This window comes from Thermobia domestica, chromosome 7, assembly GCF_964235325.1.
Source record: "Thermobia domestica chromosome 7, izTheDome1.hap1.1, whole genome shotgun sequence".
NCBI lineage: Eukaryota > Metazoa > Arthropoda > Insecta > Zygentoma > Lepismatidae > Thermobia > Thermobia domestica.
The window spans coordinates 211,237,249-211,256,027 of record NC_137460.1 but is presented as its reverse complement, the minus strand read 5'-3'; the positions used below and the strand labels follow the sequence as shown (position 1 = coordinate 211,256,027).

At 32.5% G+C, this 18,779-nt stretch overlaps 1 protein-coding gene across 1 annotated transcript in view; it reads left to right on the top strand.

Annotated features, from left to right (window-relative positions):
* LOC145690710 (cell adhesion molecule Dscam1-like) overlaps positions 1-18,321 on the top strand; it is a 934,280-nt gene extending 915,959 nt beyond the window's left edge. Inside the window, exons 32-36 of the mRNA XM_081765878.1 lie at positions 1,090-1,290; positions 3,627-3,821; positions 10,667-10,799; positions 13,173-13,373; positions 17,914-18,321. Coding sequence (XP_081622004.1) covers positions 1,090-1,290; positions 3,627-3,821; positions 10,667-10,799; positions 13,173-13,373; positions 17,914-17,965 — 782 coding nt within the window. The 3' untranslated portion in view covers positions 17,966-18,321. The remainder of the gene's footprint in view (positions 1-1,089; positions 1,291-3,626; positions 3,822-10,666; positions 10,800-13,172; positions 13,374-17,913) is intronic.
* Positions 18,322-18,779: the final 458 nt, after the last annotated feature.

Here is an 18,779-nt window from a genome sequence, read left to right as displayed (position 1 = left end):
TAGTTATTTTTGTCTGCTTGTTACTCCATAGACTTAAAATTTTATTCGAAATTAAGTCTTAATTCTGTTTTTTGTTCATCCTTGCTTGGAAAGGGTAATGGAGGATTCAGATACAGAACAAAAATTAGTGTTAATAACAATATATAGAAAGTTATTTCCTAAACATATTGATTTTATTTAGCTTATATATTAGGTAATTTATTAGAAAGTATGCTGCAAATAAGGGATGGTTTCAAAAAAGTGTTAGTTTTGTAAAAAAAAAAAAAATAAATAAATAAATAAATAAATAAATAAATAAAAATAAAATGAATGAATGAATGAAGGCAATTTTTCCTTCTTGTACGGTAATCATGAACACCAATATTGTCAGAAGATTATAATAATAAATTTATATACAAGGAAACAACTAAAATGTTGATCACAGGGAATCTTATTAACTTATTATAAAAATTGTGTTAAGTTAGAGCCAGGAAATTTTATCACAACCCAATTACAATCTATTTATTATTAATTACATACACCATAACAAATTTGTTTCGTCTGTGCATATATAACAATAACAACAACAAAACCATTGTTCCTGTTCAGTGACTGTTTTATCAATGCTGATTGGAAAGCTTTGGATTTTCATCTATTGTAGTTGTATTATTCATATATGTTAGTAAAACATATTCTTAGAGAATCTCAACATTGCCACAAAGTTTAGAAATTAATTTATCAACAAACTCTGGATTCATTTAATACGCTAGTTGTGCAGCATGTAATCTTTAGACAGGCATGGTTTCAAACTACTTATTGATAATAATTCTTACTACAAAGTAGTATCGTTATAATCAACACAATCTAAATCTTTGGTTAAGTTGCAAAATACCTACGTTAAGGTTAGAAATAATCCTCCTTTCAGGATCATAAATCCAATTTCTGTTGTTCTAACTGTAGCTAATTTATTAATGAATAGTGGCAAAATGTTATATTGGTAATTAGAATTCAATTATTTCAGTTGGTTCAAAATTCGTTATTAAGATAAGGATGTTCTTCTCTTATATAATTTACTGAGTGACTTAATCTCTGATTATTATTTACTGTTAGAACTATATGAGGTCAGCCCCTATGCAACATTCAGTGTTTCGGGTCCCGGAGGAAGGCCTCATGTTACAAACACTATGGACTACACAATGCAGTTCAAGACATTCGGAAATCTAGACTGTGGAGGTCAACCGTTTGGACAACCTCTGCACCAAAAGACGAAAAGATGGTCTGATCATGAAGCAAGAAAATTGGAAGCTGACGGTGAGATTAATGAGATTAAAAATAAAACCATATTCTAAATACAATTTAAGTCAATTATCAAAGCTATTTTTCTTCCTTAGAGGATTTAAAAATTAGTTATTTTTATACAGTATTGTATATTTCCATTTATCTTAATTCTAAGTTGCATGAATTTTACATATTCACATAAACAAAGACAGGTATTGTATAAAACATTAGGTCCTATGTGCAGTTGTAGACCGAGGGAAATGAAACGCATAAAACCTATGCTTTTACCAAAGGATTAGATTCGAAAGTAGTATGCTATTTACAGGTGCAAAATGTAATATAAGGTTACACAATAATAAAAAAAAAAATCTCAATATATCACTTTATTATTTTTCTCAGGTCAGCAGTCTTTCGATTGGTTTCATTCAGCTAACCTGAACTAGATTTTTTCTTACCAACATCTTCTGTATTCCAGTCAAGGCCTTCCTCTAGGTCCTTTTCTTTATTCCATTTCTCCTATAGCTAATAGCGTGATTACTGTATATTATTACTATCATTGTTATTATTTAATTTTTACCGTGTATCATGGAGGAGTCTAAACCTCCCTAAAAACTCGAACATTAAACGCAAGACTAAACGGACCAAAAGCAAGTGATTGTCCCTTCATACCCAAGTGACTAACGTGCACGCTCTCTGTGTATATGGTAATTGTGTCTATCTGCAATCGAGGTACTTGCTTCGGATGAAGTCCGGGTAATGGAAGGTCCGATCTCATATAACTTTGGTGGTGAAAAGGAACCACGCTTTTCAAACTCCAATCAATCATCGCTCAAAGGAAAGTGTGGTTACTGTACAATTTAACTACTTCGGAACCGATAAGTCATTTCACAAATTGTGCTCTGTTTAGTATATCCAGTTTCAGATATTGATATAAGTGGGGAAATAACACACTTTAACATTTGCGACTGAATTACAGGCCATTAGAAGGAAATATTTCTTGATTCTTGAAAACCGTAAATAATAAGCACTATAAAAATTTTATCACAGTCCATCGATAACCTTGTAGACAGTTTTACACGATAATATAGTGACATATTTTGGAATAAATTTGCAATAATGCGAACGGAAGACATTTATGTACAAAGATAAAATAAGAACAAGATTATGAAAAATAAAAGTATATTAGTATGAAGTGAACATAATTTTATTTGCTGATAGATACTACAGATTACAGAACTTAAATAATAATGTTATCACCTTACATCTCGAATTTTAGAGATTCGCTTCGACGGTTTCATTGTACTATGTCACTTTCTTCAGTAGCATCTCGAAATTGCTAAACTGAACACAGAGATCTTTCGTAGGAAAAGTACAAAAATCTTAATTCTCTGAAATTGTAGAAACATATTTTTATATGGAAATTCGTGTGTTGTACTATTAATAATGGGAACCTAATAATGCGTCCAGTTTGGCAAGCTTAAGTTGCTATTGGTGTAAGTGGCAAAGTATACTGAAACTCTGAAAGTGAATCACAGTACTTTGAGATACAAGATAAAGACATTATTAATGAATTCTATTAATAATTCTAAAGACATTAGTTTAAAGTCACATGGACAGTGCTAAAGCAAGTGGTCAAACGAATACCAGCATGAATTTGTTGATTGTTGTCAAATACAAGAACTCAATTGTCGATCAATAGCGAACACCTTTTCCATTTAGTTACTTGTCACAGTTTTGGTATGAAAACTAGTCTTGTCTGTCACAAATCAGTTCCTTATCATTGAAGGTGGAAACAAGATTTTTTAATTTTTTAACAGATGTAGAAGGAAAATCAAGAACTAAAGATAAAGGAACCAGTTGCATTGGAATTGAGAACTGATGTATTGAGGTTGAAATTCGATATTGAATTCTATAAGATTATCATCTGTTCTCTGCAGGTGTGTTTGTTTTACCTTTCACTAACACAATAGGTTATTATTTAAAGAAAAACAGGCACAACGATTGTATTTGTAGTGTTTATGCCTTTCTGTGTACGAGTGCTGTTTTCCTCTTTTTTGTTGTTCATGATGGGTACCATACTTAAAGTTGTAGCTTTTAAAATTTGTTCTTTCTAGAGGAAAGGAAGGGACGAAAATGAGGCCATTGCACGGGGCGGCAAATTGCCTAGGTTCAGGCCTGACTATATTCTCATTATTTGTAACATTTAAATTGATAACTAACTTAGCAAGTATGTTCCCTTAGCCTTTAATCTTATATGTCTTAACTTTTTTTTTTTTTTGGTAAATATTAATCACTTATACGGGAAATCATTAGTTCTTGTAGCCAATTCTATCAATTTAACTTCAATTATAAATATGGTTTATTTCCAGCAGAGGAAACCCATCTATCAACTCAAGAAACTCTTCCGAGCAACAGTAACCTCCGACCGAGAAGTCGCAGCAGTTCAAAGCATCGAAGGAAAAGCAGAGGAGACTCAGAGTCTGAGGACACAAGCGAAAGTCCTTACACAGAATCCACAGGGAACCCTAGCTACAGAGTTCCTGTTAAAGTAGTTAACAGGAGAGGTATGTATTTTAATTCTCTTCATTCACTTACAACTGTAAAACGTTTGAAAGAGAGGTTGAAAACTGAAATGTGGTGCTAATTTAAAACTACTAATATCTCAAATTGAGGGTTTTGACTCCAGTGGTAGTCTTGTCACGCGACAAGACAAGACAAGATAGTTTCTCCAGTTGAAACAGATATATTTTTTGGTGTGGCAGAATGGCAAACTCCCCGGTTTGGGGTGGGCATAACTTCATTTGGAGAGCATTTTCGATTAGCGCTATGCGTGACTTTTTCAATATACACCATGTTTAGTTTAGTTTAGTTCAGTTTAGTTTCATCCTTTCTGTACATACAGGTTGCAGAAGACCAAGCACGTCAGAAAATAATACATCAAATTACAGACAAAGATAATAATAAAAGTAAAAAGTAAAATAAAACACTAAAAGGAGAACTAGAATACAATCGATAACAAAATAATAGTAACAAAGAATACACCCAAATATATACTAAGTTTAAGAATTACACCCTAGATATTCAGAAACGCTATAAGCTTTATCTACAAGAAATTTTAACACCTCATTCTTAAACACTTTTATGTTCTTAATGTTTTTAAAATGTTAAGGTAAGTGATTAAGGAATCTTGTACACATAAAGTACACACTATTTCTAGTTGAGCTATAATTTCGTTGCGAAACATAAACATTCGTAGCTTGCCTTGAATTATGTAAATGTATAGAAGATGTAACTGTAAAGGAATGTCAATTAGTATTTTCTTGTACATGTTCATAGATAGGAGCGTTAGAATTCTATGGAGTTTAAATGTTTCTCCACAAGATGATCTTAGTTTCAAATTAAAAATAATAGTATGGCTTTTTTTCTGTATGCACAAGGTGGATAAAGCAAGGTGTGATGCTCTCCAAAAAGTAACTTCAAAACTGAGAAGTGAATATGTTACCACAGTATAATAAAAGCAAAGTATGTCGAGAGACAGTACCTTGTAGTCTATATAAATCAAAATTTAGACTGTATAGTTTATTGTTTAAGCTTAAAATATGTTCTTCCAGATAAGTCTATCTTGAATAATTAACCCCAAGAATTTTGCTGAAGACGAATAACTTGAAAGTAGAGAATCGTTCTTTATTGATGGAATTTTCAGCAGTCTGGGTGAAAATATAGTACCTTAGATTTGTCCACATTTATCTCTAAATTGTTACTGAATGTCCAAGTTGTCAATCTTTCAACAGTTAGTTTGAAGTTATTTTCTAATTGCGACATTGTGCTTCTTTTCACTGAAATATTTACATATTTACCTCATCTGCATATAAAACTATATCACGGGAGTCCAAAAATTGATGTAAGTCATTCATATAAATTAAGAAAAGAATAGGGCCTAATATGAACCCTTGAGGAACTCCCTTATTAATAATACCATGAGATGACTCGTACCTTGTAAATCGGCCGTTTTGAGATCTCGAAATTTGAACAAGCTGTTTCTTGTTTAACAAATATGAAGAAAACCAGTTGTAGACTGTACCTCTTATGCCATAATTGTAAAGTTTTTGTAGTAAGGCCTCGTGATTCACGTTATCGAAAGTTTTAGAAAAATCGATGAATAAGCCTGTTGCATATTCCTTATCATTTAATGTGTTGGAGACTTTCACCAACAAATCGAAAACCGAATCACAGTGTCTGCTGATTTAGATGTTTGAAAACCATGTTGAAGGGGTGAAATAATACTGTAGGACAGCAGAAAGCTATTTAATCGTGATAGTGCAGCATATTCAAACACTTTCGAGAATACAGACAGAGAACAGATATCGGCCGGTAATTTTTTACATCATCAGCATAGTCCTTTTTTTAAGCGATATACCTTTCGCCATCTTTAGTTTATCAGGAAATATGACACTTTCGAATAAAAAAGCTAAATACAGTTTTTAATAACAGACGATGAATTCATCTACACCTGCGGACTGTGAATCCGAAAGATTTTTTTAGAAGGGATAGCAGTTCACTAGCTGTAACTTGTCTTAATAACATACTTTGTTTGTTTGAGTTCGTTGCTGACGTTGAAGAAAGAGGCGCATGAGATACAGTGTAGGAGGGAGCAACTTGAAGAAAATGATCATTAAATATCTCTGCCATTCGCTTAGGCTCATTTGTTATTATGTTATTATGAGATAGTCGTCTTACCTCATTAGTTCGTATCCCTTTCATATTCACATTTGATTAATCGCCACGCAGCTTTCATTTTGTTTGTTGAGTTTCTGATTTCATTATCATGGTTGTGAGAACATCGTTTTTTTTTTTTTTTTTTTTTTTTTTTTTTTTTTTTTTTTTTTTTTTTTAGGAGTTTTTAAAAATGATGGGTCATCGCTGCAGCATATAGTGCATTTCGCATCAGTGTCATGCTTTGTGTGAATAATCGAACCATCACTTCAGTGATGTTTTGTTTAAAACGCGTTAATTTAAAATGCCATTCTGTGTACTTTATAAAAATAGAGTTCGTGTATTATGATGGAACTTCACCTTGACCTCGACATAAGTTAGTCTCTGTAGTTCTTAAATTTTTTGGAATTGATAGAAACTTCTATTTAAACAAGAGATTTATGTAATTACCCCAAGGAAGTCTTGCTTTTGAATAAAATCCAAAGAATAGTCAGGCAATATAGAGGGAAATAAGCAAAATAGATAAAATAAATGTTGCTGAAATTGAAAAAAAAGCCCCCTGCACCGAAATAAAATTTACTATTTTCATTAAGGAGTTTAGTTTACCAAACTCTTTTATACAGGGTGGCCAGAAAGATCCTTTACACCTAGACTTACTTCATCCCTACATTAATAATACTTAATAATACCTACAGTTATGTGTCCAAAGCATCCGTATATGCACCTCCATTATCTCTCCATAGCTCGATATGCCTCGTGTCCTCCTACTCATCCACTTTAGCAGCTGCGACATCACAAGACGGAATGCTTCAAGCACACTTGCATAAAGAGCATCATTATCAACGTACCGCTTCTTTCTGACATATGATTTGATTATACTCCACAGGGCATTGTCTGATGTAAGATCCGAATTTCGAGGTGGCCAAGGTTAAAGAGCTGATGAATTTGGGAACCCACGTTCTGTCCACCGGCCGGGAACAGTGCGTTCAGGCGTTCACGAACAGCAAGTGTGAAGTGGGTATGAGCTCCATCGTGTTGGTAAACAACCGTGTTGTTGATACCCAGATTGTGCAGCTGTGGAAGAAGCCAGTCATTCAACAATCGATAGTCGAATTCATTGGTGGAGGTGATATTAAAACCGGAAGTGGTAGAAATCAACCATTTCCGGATTTATTGTTGATCACTGTAAGGCAAAGACGGTAATATATATAGTGAAAAGCGATTTCTTGCGGTCGATTCCATTTCATTTCCATCCTCATCTCTCAAATAAAACCCATTACAACTTCCTGTTACAATATAGATCCACAAAGAACAAAAACAAAAAATGAAATGAAATCTTTGTTTTACGTCCCACGGTTATGCCAGTTAGGCTAAAGGAGGCGGTGATGAGAAATGAATGAAATGGTGGAATGAAGAAAGTGGTAGGAAACAGGACAACTCCGAGGAAACCCACGCACACGGTGTTTGTCTAGCATTTCATTTGGCACGAACTGGGATCTAACTAAGGACAGTAGTGGATAATGCTAGTGTTGCAGCGTTGCGCAACGACCAAAGTATTTCAAGAAAAAAATATTATTATCAATAGTAGTAAAGAACAGAAAAAATACTTTTTAATACTCGCATATATACACTTTAAATAACATATTTTTTACTTCTGTAACTGTCCGTTCCGTTAATCCGTTTTAAAAAGCGAAAAATAATCCGTCACAGAGTCTCTAATTTATATTGAGTTGCAGAAAGCATACAACGACTTGATTCCTTCAGCGCGGCAATTGGAGCGAATGTTATGTCTTCTTTCCCCTATCTCAGAAGTTAGAGGCTCTGGTCGTTGCAGTGCTTCTGCAACACAGCACGGTTTCCAGTGAACGAGAAGGTTTTTCGCGCTAAATAGGATTTCTGAATTTTATTTCACTAGCAATTAACAAATGGAATTTGTTTTTATGCATTCATATTTTTAAATCACGGGACTATACTGAAGCAAATCAATATAATGGCAATGAAAAAAGGATTGCAGAATTACAAAATAAGAAAGAAAATATCTAGTAGAGCAGAAAACAAATTAAAGTAGACCCGCATTTACAAGTTAATTCTTAGCTTATATAGATAATGAAAGCTTCTTCTACAGTAATTTGTGAACCAAATATTAATAAGTCAATAATTAGAATCCCCCCTCTGTGATAGTATTTTAGTTCTTTTATAAAATAAGTATATTTTATACTTCTGATAATTTCCACATAAAACTGTATGATGGGGAACGCCACATTGAATTTGGGACTAGTTAGCAATGCTCAGGTGCGTAGCCACGAGGGGGGTCCACCGGGTCCGGACCTCCCCAAAATTTCGAAACTTGACTAACATTTGTAGACTTTCCTAACAAACTATACTTGTTTAACAGAGAAATGATTGATGTAGGCTAAATATTTTATTTTACGCCTCATCATCTACTCTTTCTTTTCTTATAAAAATAATCGTTTTGTCATTTTTGTAAAAATGTAGGTGACAGTAATTAAGAAATACTTATCGTCTTTTCGGGTGCAGTATAAGACAGGTTCGATATTACGTAGACGTACTGAACCTCCCTCAAATACTTTGGACCCCTCCCAGCTAACACTTCTGGGTGTAGAACTGGCAATGCTGTTTGTTTTGACGTTCTTTGACGTTTGGCTTCTGTTACATGCTGATCATACATCTGGCGGATTTTAAGGTTTGCTTTCCATAACGTATGACATTGATAAGCATTGTTTCGCCTTATGTGGAAGTATATTGTGTTCATCGTGCATTGCGTAACAACCAAGACGGATGATTTGGAATATAGTTTTTTTTTTCTTTTACGCGCATGTGTGTGTGTTGATGTATGAATATGTGACATTCGCAATTCATATACCAGTACCTCTTTTGTATCAGCTGTTTGCTTTTTAATTATTAGGTTTAATTTTATTGTGTGGGCTTTAATTCTGTAAATAACCTACAAATCCTGAATGAATTGTATATCATGACTTCTGTAAATAACTAACAAAAGAAATTGCCCAGCTTTTAACTGAGGAAAAACTTGCAATTAAGGCTTAGACAAAATAAGCAAAGGGCAATTCAAGAGAGAGTTCGAAAAAATTCCGGTTTAAATTTACAGGACATCTTATGGCAGTAATGCTGTTTGCATTAGATACATTTTCACAATTTATTTTAAATTTTCCTATATAAACTGTGAATAAAGTGTGTTCAAAGTACATTTTTATAACACTAATCTCTGCTACGAACTCTCTTCAGTCTACGCTGAAGAGGAATTCGGATCACTATCAGGGACTGAGTTTGGTAGAATGAATTGTTCGCAATAATTTAGAAAAAGTATTTAGTGAATCTACAAAGCTTCTAAAATTAATATAAACTGTACCTATGGCATCAGCAAAAGAAGGAAAGTTTTTTTCCACATCAAAAAGAGTTGACACTTTCAATGAATTGAATATCCCAAGAAAGGTTATCGCCATTGGTTATGCTTTCCATCGAAAAAGACCTGACAATAAGAATGCCAGAGTTCAACCAGCATGTATTAGACAGATTTGCTCCAATCAAAGAGAGGAGAATGAACTTACTAATTTATTAAGGTGATTAATCGCATAAAATGTTCTGCATTTTTTATTTTTTAAAACAGAATTTAATTTAATTTAACATGTCACAGCATTTGCATCTAAAGTTACGCTGATTAGCCAATGAGTTCAGTTTATATATTCTGTCCCCGATCCACACCCGAAACCACAATCCACCGGCTGCCACTGACTAAGGATCCCATGCACTAAAGGTGAACGCTTTACCACTGAGGCTCCGCGGGCCCTAGAGCAAAAACAATAACAGCGAGAAGTTATTTTCTGAAATCGATTTAGCGTTTTAAGAATAAGTACATCTTCTTTCTTAACCCTCTTTACAAACCGGGAATGCCAGAAATCAACCACTTCCTGTCTTAACGTTGATCTCTTAGAATAAAAACGGTAATAGATAAGAAGAGGTGGTCAACTGTAGTTAGTTAACCGTTCCAAGAAAATATTCCATTTCAGATCTAATATCTCAACTAAAAACCAGAAATGGTAGAAATTTACTACCACTTCCGGTTTCAATATTAACTGAGAAAATATCACGTCAAAATGTAAACCAAACTCCTTCACGTGGTTTACATGTGATACATCTTTTTTTTTTAAAAAATAACTTTTAACATTATGAAATAGGCATTCAGCTTGACATCCGGTCCCTACTCATTATCATGTTAATACGTCAATAATTCAATCTTTTATCAGACAAAATTTAAATTTCTAACAACTTAGAAAGACACAAGCTTAACATCAGCGTTCCATAAGGTATTTAGTAAACGTTCAATTATTACTCATTCTAAACATTAAACTTGAATGAAACGTATAATAAATTGCTCGAATTAATTGAATTACTTGAATTAAACTGCCTCACTTTGTATATGCCTGGACAAACAAGGGTGATAATAAAAGATAATAGGTAGAATAAAGTGATATTGGTAAAAACTTCAAAAAACTAATAAAGGAACTATCTACAAAAGCTTATTTCGGATCTAAGTACAGGTGAATACTCTACTGCAAAACCACCGTGTCTGCACTGTGGTTAATTCTATTCTGGTAAATATTTTTAAATTGCTCTTTAAGAAGTAATTATATTCCAGTGTTTTTTATTTTTTTTTCAGAATTCTACCGCCCTGACTCCAGTACAGAGTCCAACGACGCTTCTCCAATACCAGAGCGACGCGTGTATCCCCCGTCTTCGCGAGTGCGTTCCAGAAGTTTGGAGAAGTCCTTGGAAGATCCGGCGTCCGCCAGGTAGTCAAGGTTTGTTTCTTCGAGTAGTTATTGATTATATGTGTAATAGATATGCAGTCATAGGCAAGCAGATATCTGTACTAGCTTCATCAGGAAAATATGTGTGTAATACAAAATATATGTGTATAATAATTCAATATTATTTTCATTGTATGGAATTTTGTAAACAATGATGATATTGTATTAATATTATTACTAGTCCGTATATAAAGTACAAATATTGCCCTTAAAAATATTCAAAATATAGTACAGTACATTTTCTTCATTTCCTACATTGGCTGTATATATATATGTATGTATAGTTTGTATAGTTCTTCTAGTAAAATGTGAGCACGGAAGTGTATTTATGAGAACACAACATTAAAGAAAAACCTTTAGAAGAATATCGTGTAATATCCTTAGAGATGCACACGAGACAAGATTTGTGGCTGTCTCGTCTCGAAAATGTGCTGTAAAAGTTATTGTCTCGACTCAAAAAATGTATATTTCTCTGTTGGAAGAGCCGTGTCTCGACTCGAATTTTGTCAAGAAAATCCTGTCTCCACTCGTTTCGTGCGCATCCCTAAATATCCTCTTATGGTTCGAATTAAGATATTTATCGAAATTGTCCATAGACTGGAGTTTTATGTTAGTCACTATATATATCACTTCTACTTTTTGTCCATATGTTCCAGTTCTGTTCAAGAAATAAATATTCTATGCAAAGCGATTTCTTATTATGAGAACGAAAAGATCTCTATTTGTATTGATATTTTTATAACAACTATTTAATAATCTTTGCATTATGTAATATTGAGTAACTGTAGTTTTCTTTATAAAAAGAACAATTACGTTTAGTGTTGCTAATTGTGATAAGTAGAGACCGGAGAGTACTAAAAATAAGAAAAATAATCACTTATAATTCAAAAATAAGCAGTAAAATCTAAGTAGAAATAAGCAGTAAAATAGACAGCAAAATCTAAGTCGAAATAATGAAGATAAATCAATACAAGAATGGCAAAACATGATATGTATATTTGTATAGTCAAACAAATTATACGATCTTATGAATTAAGTTTAGAATATCTTCAGTTAACTGGTGAATACAAAATAAACTATTAAGTAAATTTTATTTTGATCACTATAAACTTTTTCCGGCATATACATCTCAGTGTGACCAACTACCCCCCCCCCCCTCCAAGAAAAAAATAATCAGAAAATGGACAAAAAGTGACATATTAAATTATGTTTTGTTATTCTCATAAAATTCACATGGTTGTATTTGCTTGTTTGTACAAATACACATCTAATGTTTTGGCATCCGCAAATAGAAATATTCAATGGCGTACAAAAGTTTAAAGTGAATCAAGTTATGAGTAGTGCTCAAATAATCTAGAAACATACCTCGTTTACAGAGAATATGTAGTGTTTTAAAGAGAAGTATATCTAATAAATAAATTGTTTACATCATTTTATCACATCAGTGCAAAATTTTCAACACTTTTGAATGCAAACACCTGAATAAAGAAACTCTTGGTCACCTTCAATTAAGTATAATCTATTAAATGTATTTTAATTTAATACACTTTGATAGTCTGTTACAAGGGATCATCAATTCCGATTGGACATAATGACAAGATATTTCTGCCAGTTGTTAATTGATAAATTATCTGTTCGATTGTACAACACATCTCCTAAAACTGAAAGAGATCTGTTTCCATGGATGTAATGAGGCATATTTAAAGTGAAGAAGATCGTGTCGATTTTTACATTTTCAACTTTAAATATTTGTCCAGTTCCCTTTAATTTGTCCAAGTCCTTGTTAGCTCCACATCTCAATTTTTTCTGAAACATTTTCCCCATGTATCTTTGTGGGCCTGACCTGAGCATAAGCTATGCTTCTTTTACTTTTAGATTTCTTGAAAGCAACAGATACTTTTCTTGAAAATGGGCCATATATGTAATTACCCCAGTTAAGTCTTGATTTTGAACAAAATGCAAAAAAATAGGTATTAAAGCATTAATATAGGCAATGAAGAGTGATATAGGCAAAATAAATTTTGATGAAATTGGAGCAAACACCGCAACCGAACGTTAAGAGGGTCCATTTTTATTACGCTGCATCTAACATTTTGCCTAGCGTCCGGTATCAAGTGGTAAGACTTATACTTCACTTTAAAACAATAAACTTTTGAGAGTAACAGTTTCAATAGTATAACAATACATTCATAAGGTGCAAACCTACCGAATGAAGATGGAGTCAAAACCGATTATCTCTGATTTGATTCTAAGTATATGTACTCACAATTATGTTTACAACATTATTCAATATTATCGAATAGTATTTCAACTAAAATAAGGATAAGTACAGAAATGTTACCCTAATATCTGTAGATCGGTGAGCCTGGAGAGCTCTTTGGAAGAGACGAACCTCTCCAGTTTTCCTCCAGTCCAACTCCAGCCGCCCTCAGGATTCTCTGACAGCCGAGAGCTAAGCGAAGCTGAGTGCGACAGGGAGTTTCGTTTCAGTGGACGAGGCAATCCATCGCTTTCCAAAGAACAACTTCAGGATGAATTAGCTTATCTACTGGAGAGGTAAGGAAAGAAAATAGATTTTTTTAATCATCAACGTAGATATAGATAAATAAATAAACTGGATCAGTATATGTTTTTACTAGTTTATGCTACCTCCATTAAAATTATATTGTTTTCCATTTTAGTTAATTTACGACTAGTATGTGCGTAAAGGAGTGTGTGCCACCGCTAACAAAAGGCAAACAATAATAGATCAATCTGCTAGTTAAGTGTATTTATCTACATATACAGTACAAATAACAATTTCTTCAATCAAAAACAGAATTTGTCAATTAGTATTGGCAATGACCTATATATGTTGTTAGTGTCACAAGAGTTAGTTCTATTTTATTTTCTCATAAACCTTTATATGACTTTCTCGTAAATTTTTATTTGATTTTCTGGGAAATCTTTATTTGATTTTCTGGAAAACCTTTATTATATTTTCTCATAAACTCTTATTTGATTTTCTCGTAAACTTTCATTTGATTTTCTCGTAAAATTTCATTTGATTTTCTCGAAAACTTTTATTTGATTTTCTCGGAAACTTTGATTTGATTTTCTCGGAAACCTTTATTTGATTTTCTCGTAAACCTTTATTTGATTTTCTCGTAAACCTTTATTTGATTTTCTCATAAACGTTTATTTGATTTTTCTGGTAAACCTTTTTTGATTTTCTCATAAACGTTTATTTGATTTTTCTGGTAAACCTTTATTTGATTTTCTCCACTTATTATAATTATCCTCCAGCATGCTATTTTGTTCAACTCAATATGATCTATCGATTGAAATATGTGAATCGATAGTTTGCACAATAATACAGTTCAACAAAAATTATGCGGTTTTACACTGACACATATAATTTTGTTGAGTTCAATAATTTGCATCGATTGATTTATGTCTCATCTTTTAGACAAAATATTTTCCGTTAATCTCTTATAACATAATAGACATTTATTTTTGTGATTTGTTCGTAAACAATCTTTTTTTTTCAGAATATTGTAAAAATGTAACTAGAATGAATTGTAAAATGAAATGAAATTTTTTAGTTTTGCTTCCACGGTTATGCCCTTTAGACTGAAAGAAACACAAAATTTTGATGAGATGATTGGTGGAAACAGAATGCAGGAGAAATGAGATGAACCCAGAAAAAAAAAAAAAACGCAGAAAAGAAATTGTTAAATGGTGTATAGTTCAGAAGGTAGAGATATCTAAATCTATCATTCTTACTTTGATTCTTTGACTGAAATTCAAGAACATTTTATCAAGGATGTAATCGGTTTGTATAAGTAAAATTTAATAATGCAAGACCTAAAAATATTACGTACCAGTCCATCTTGAAGATTGGTGCAACCATGATTCCGAACTGATGACTTACTACATGGACATATTTGAAAATCGTCTTTAAATTGAATGTCTCATGGGTGTGAGTTTGACTAGAAACTTTAGACTCAGAGCCTACTAAAATGTTTTTCGGTCTCGTTATCCATCTATAACTTTTGATTATCTGTTTCTCTTTGGCTTCTTTTGCTTCTCGATTTTGCCTTATCTCCCTGTTCTCTCTGTCTTCCAATACCAGAACATTTTATTTCTTATCTAACGAATTTCATTTAACATATTCATAATTACAAAGAATGACATTTGTTCCATTAATCAGAGGTTATGTTGATCTATATTTCATACATAAATTGTGTTAGCGTAACAAAAGACGATCTAACTCTCTATAGACTGTAGGCGCTAATATTCATGCATTTCAAATGTCATTATCTCAGTTGTCAAACTTAAATTATTGCGTCTCGCGTACCTTAACATGACTCGGAAATTGTCAAGAAACTCATTCACGAGGATTTAGAAAACCAATCTGAATTTTTGGTGATTCTTTAGAGTTGGTCACATTATCTATAATTAACTTTGTCAACTTTATTTAATTTGCGGTTTCTTATTTCATTCATTTCGAGAAAAAGAATATAAGAAATTCGATATTTTCTGTTCGGATACTACTACAAAGCAACCCAGATCATTGGTATGTGAGGAGTTGGGAAGGTTGAAGTAGACCTTATACTTTAATTGTAATATAGTTGCCCAAAAGAGACAAACGGTTTGCTTACTGTCATTAATTTACTTTTTGTTAGTGGTAATAAGAGTTGCCAGTTCCATACTCTGGGAGTGAATAGAAACCCTTTCGGAAAGAACAAGACGAAAGTTTCTCAGTTACTCTTGTTAGGAGTATGAGAGTCACCGTCAGACAAAATAAAATAGATAAAGTATGCAACCTAACACCATATTATCTTTAAATATTCAGTATATAAACAAAGTGACAGTTTGTTCCAGCAGAATAAAAACCAACAATTATTATTGGCAACGAACGACATACTTTTTACAGCCATAAAACTTTATTTCTCTCGATTTTCTCGAAAAATATGGTTCAGGATTTGCGTAATTTCTCTCGATGTTTTCGGAAACGACACATGAGGATTTGTGTAATTATTTTCGATTTTCTCGGAAACTATGAAGATTTGCGTGATTACTCTCGATTTACTTGGAAAGTACACATGAGAATTTGCACTATCCATCACAACTCTGTAACTTACTACAAGAATAACAAACACTTTTCTGACCAGAGAATATACTTATTTATTAAAACCAAAATAAAGTGTTACAGTTTCGCGAACTTAACATTATCTTCATCACTCAATAACTGAAAGAAATTAAATATATAGTCCAAAGAAAAAGGCCTATCACTCATTGTGTGTTCTTTTTAGGGCCTACATCTATTCATTCCGCCACCTGCCTGGACTTCATTACGCGTCCACTTGTGTTTATCTTCTATGTTAGACCTTTTCTCTTTGGAGTATGTATTTCATTTCTTTCAGTTAATGTCTGATGAAGATAACGCTAAGATATCGAAACTATAATACTGAATTTTAGTTTTTATAAGTAAATATATATTCTGGTTAGAAAAGTGTTTGTTATTCCAGGATTTGCACTGAACCACGTCATTTTAATCAACTGGATGTCATCCATTGATTAATATATGTCTCGTCTCTGACTAATATTATAAGGAAACAAAAATCAAACTTCAACTGTTAACCATAATTATTTTGGTCTATATCTCAATAACCATACCGTGTACTGTAATACTGCACATTTTGATATCTATCTATCCATCTATTTCTCTCTCTCTCTCTCTCTCTCTCTCCCTATATATATATATATATATATATATATATATATATATATATATATATATATATATATATATATATATATATATATATATATATATATATATATATACAGAGTGAGTCATAAGTCTCCATACAAATGATGATAATACTACACTACAGTTATAAAATATGTTCCACATATTTCCCTTGCATGTCGAGACAAAATGACAGGCGCTCCAACCAATTCCGACGAACATTTGTCAATGTTGCACTTGTTACTTGTTTGCAAGCTGCACTGATTCTTTGTTTAAGATGAGTTTGGCCACTGTGTCATGGGTTATCTGCGTTCTGTGTGTTTCATTGAACGCACGTGCTACATGACGTGTGGTACCACTACCTGCCAACAGAATTATGTCAATACGTTCTTCCTTCGTAACTGGCATTCTTTCGCTTCTTTCACTTTGGTTCAACTACCTGGAAAATAAAAAATAAACATTAATCATCTTGTATGGAGACTTACTACCTGGAATATGAAAAATAAACATTAGTCATCTTGTATGGAGACTTACTACCTGGAAAATCAAAAATAAAGATTAGTCATCTTGTATGGAGACTTACTACTTGGAAAATAAAAAATAAACATTAGTCATCTTGTATGGAGACTTATGACTCACCCTGTGTACATATATATATATATATATAATATGTGTGTGTGTGTTGTGTTTAGTATAATAATAACAATATATTTTATTTATATTACTTGTACAAATTATGTTCATGTATAGTTGTAATTACATTAAATGGAATTATTTGATAGTTTGAAACAAATTACTCTGAAAACACACCATAAAGGTATTGATCGTACAAGACAGAATGTTTCGTTTCCACGAATATGAATGTAGAAAGGAAGGGAGGGGGAAATAATAAGAATCAGATAAAACAAATAGATTATGTGTCACTGTTGGATTGTTAAATGTACAAGGATGTTATAACGGAAAATCTTTGTGTCCAGCTCAAAATCTGACCAATAACCAAAACAACGGAAAACATTAGAGAATGAGGGGGCCGACCCTCAGAAATTCGCGACACAAAACTTGTAGATAAAACAATGTAACAAGAGTTTACCATAATATTCAATATAGACTGTCAGTGACATACAATGTTACTGTTTTCAGTGGCATTTTCTTTCTTTTCTGCACTGTGATGATGAAATCTCTCTCTTGAAAGCTAAATTGCTTTGTTTTATCCCAATACTGTATTTTTGTCTAACTACCATGAAAGTACATCTTATTTAGATTTTTAGACACCCACGGATAGATAATGGTGCTGTCTTTTGTTTTATGCATTTACATGTATACAGTTTTCTAATATTTTCTCTTTCTCTTCAATTTCAGGTTTCATAAAAGGAAAGAACAAGAGCGCCAAGCCTATACTATTCATGTTTGAAAATAAAAATGGACTCTTTTTAACTGTTGAAAACAATCTGTGATTTGTAATTTTAAAAGAAATAGAAGAAAAAGAAGAAATACTTTGTTGACTGAGAAGAGAAATAATCACGAAACAACCATTCTATATCACAGCATTGAATGACAAAAATACAAAAGAACTTTTATGGACAAATTTATCTAAAGAATCGTTAAAACGAAAGTGAAGAATAGTGTATTATTTAATAAATATGAACATGTGTTTTATTAAAATGTTACAATCAAAATGGTTTTAATGTGCACAGATTAATTGGTTTTAAGAGTCAATTTATTGATTTTTGTAAAGAAAACTATTAAAGTATTTATTGGTTAAGCATTGTATAATGATCATTACAATAACATCCATTCATATAGAAAAAAAAAAAAGAAAGAAAACCAACCAAAAATTGGCATGCCAGCTGTAAGAATATTAATGTTAGATACTTTACAGAATGATAATCTATCAGAATCTGTGACGTCACATACATTTTCATTTAAAAAAAAAGTTATTTTCAATGAATTTGGTTAAGAAATCTATCACTTTGATCTGATTGAGCCATTACGAAATGTCACTGAATTTCTCATTTCTCGCGACATTTAATGAAATTTGGTTTCATTAACCCAAACTACTCATGGAGGAGCAGCGACCAATGAACGACTGTCTTGGAAGATATAGATACTCAAAAGACGTCAGTGCCGTGCTTCTGGCAGGATAGGTGGGTGAGCGGGGCAATGGCCCTGGGCGCCAAAGTAGGGGGCGCAAAATTCAGGAGGAAAAAAGAAATGATATATATAAA